This window comes from Cynara cardunculus, unplaced genomic scaffold (genome assembly GCF_001531365.2).
Source record: "Cynara cardunculus var. scolymus isolate 2C unplaced genomic scaffold, CcrdV1 Un_Scaffold_863, whole genome shotgun sequence".
Taxonomy (NCBI): Eukaryota; Viridiplantae; Streptophyta; class Magnoliopsida; order Asterales; family Asteraceae; genus Cynara; species Cynara cardunculus.
The window spans coordinates 86,234-88,270 of NW_020200634.1; the positions used below are offsets into that span (position 1 = coordinate 86,234).

The following is a 2,037-nucleotide window of genomic DNA, read 5'->3' on the forward strand; positions in this document are numbered from 1 at the left end:
AACGCAGATCAAATAACTATCATATACATTTACGTGGGTCGCGAACCGGACTCACCACTCTCCAATAACTCCGGCAAACTGTCTCTTACTCCCCAGGGAATCGTCTGGCGACATCATCTGGATGTCGGCTAATCCGTCACTTCCATTTGGCAAAGTTATGATTTTCCGATGGATACGTTTGTTGCGGGAACAAAGCTCGGAAAAGATTCGGTTTACAGATTTGGGTTTGCTTGATCAAAGAGAAATGTGTTACCATTTTGATGATATTAATAGTTTACAAGTCTCAAGGGTAGTCATGAAGCCTACTGGTAGCTTAGAAGGGCTGCTATGGATGGATAACATCCAAGAATGATTTGCCCATCCTCATCTCCGGTGGTTGAAGAGTAGAATTATCTGGGCCTCACCATCTATGGACTACATAATTTGCTTTAATCCAGTAATTGCCTTCTGTTAGTTTTAATCTTTGAGAATTAAGGAATGTCTTCTGACTTCTAATTTGGATTAAAGAGTGTGATCCCTTCTCACATTTTCCAGAAGAATATTGAATCTGAACCCAGTTTTGATTCTTTTACAGCTAGCATCTAACACGTGTCATCAGCAGATGCTGCCAAGTGTTCCAGGTCCCCGATTGTGGACCACCTTGGCCGCCTCAAAAGCTAAAAATGGCTCCCACATCACATGGTGGCACGTCGTCCCCATTCATCTATGCACTAAATCACAATTATTATTAATATCAATATAAATCTTAAGTTGGATGGAATGGACACGAATGACTTCAATAAGACGTTAATATATACATATAACTTTTTCCTGTTCTAATCCTGTAGAAAATTAGGAGATTAACATTTCAAGTTGCCTTTCTAAAAGCCATTAAAAATCTATACCTTGTGCAACAAAAAGTATACTTTTTTTCACGATTTCATCATCTAAAAAGCCTCCCCTTTTTCCCATTTACAAAGAACATTTCACCTAAAAGATTAACATTTTGTGTAAGAAATTTAACTACCATGATTATGATGAAGGTTTTGGAGATGGAGTTTGATCTATGGAAGAACCAACCATGAATTGATGCTCCCTCTTGTCATAAATCTCTAACGAGAAATCCCTCAGCATCTGAGCCGTCGACACCGAGCTTGAGCTTGGTGCCATGGTTGTTGAAACTCTCCCTGACTTATCTTCTTCACTCCCGCTGTTGTTTGATACCGACCTTGACGGTGCTTGAATTTCTCCATCACCACCGGGTTGCATGGCTGACACAAAATTAGAAATCGGTCTTGCCGCCATACTGAAAAAGGGTGTTGCACCGGCGGGAATGGCCCACAACTGGGGATGATGGGTGGAGGACGGTCCGACCATCCCGTTCTGTGGAATCATGAAGAAAGCTCCGCCGGTGGTGGGTGGTGCACCCATGGTCCAAACGGGGACAAGACCTTGCGGAGCAATCGGCGCCACAGGGGCAAAATTGGAAGACGCTGAATCGTAAAACTCGCTGTTACAAGCCCTTTTCCGTCTTTTCGTAGCACCTTCCCTATCGCTTGGTGTGGTCGGAATTTTTAACGTCCCGTTAACGTTAACGGCGATTGCCGGAACCGTTCCGGTGCCAGTGGCTTCAATAATAGCCGGTTCAGCATGCTCCAACAACCACCGAATCGTCTCCCCATCGGATTTGTGGCCAAGTTCCCTTGTCAACTGGAAGATTCTAGCAGCACAGGCCGCCGGCATGCGGATTCTCCGGCCACGTCCCTCCACCTTGGTGTGACGGTCTTTCGAAGCCCTCCGCGGCGTGGCCACTGCAACTTGTTTGTTAGATGTTGGCATTGGGACGATGGCTACAGGAATCGAACCCTCCAAATCGTTCTCCATCGGCTCTTCCTTGAACAGATTAACTTCCACAGGCGGCGACGGCGAGTTATGGCGCTGTGGAACCGGCATGATGGTATACGCCGGTGGATCACCGAGTAAGGGATCAGATGTTGACAAAATTCTAACTTCTTCCTCTTCAGATTCAATATTCCTGTGATCAATCGACGCCATCCC

At 45.4% G+C, this 2,037-nt stretch overlaps 1 protein-coding gene across 1 annotated transcript; it reads right to left on the bottom strand.

Annotated features, from left to right (window-relative positions):
- Positions 1 to 810: 810 nt before the first annotated feature.
- LOC112502061 (transcription factor TCP19-like) lies at positions 811 to 2,034 on the bottom strand. Its single transcript, XM_025105879.1, has one exon. It carries the CDS (start codon positions 2,032 to 2,034, stop codon positions 1,012 to 1,014), a length of 1,023 nt encoding a protein of 340 aa, XP_024961647.1. The 3' UTR covers positions 811 to 1,011.
- Positions 2,035 to 2,037: the final 3 nt, after the last annotated feature.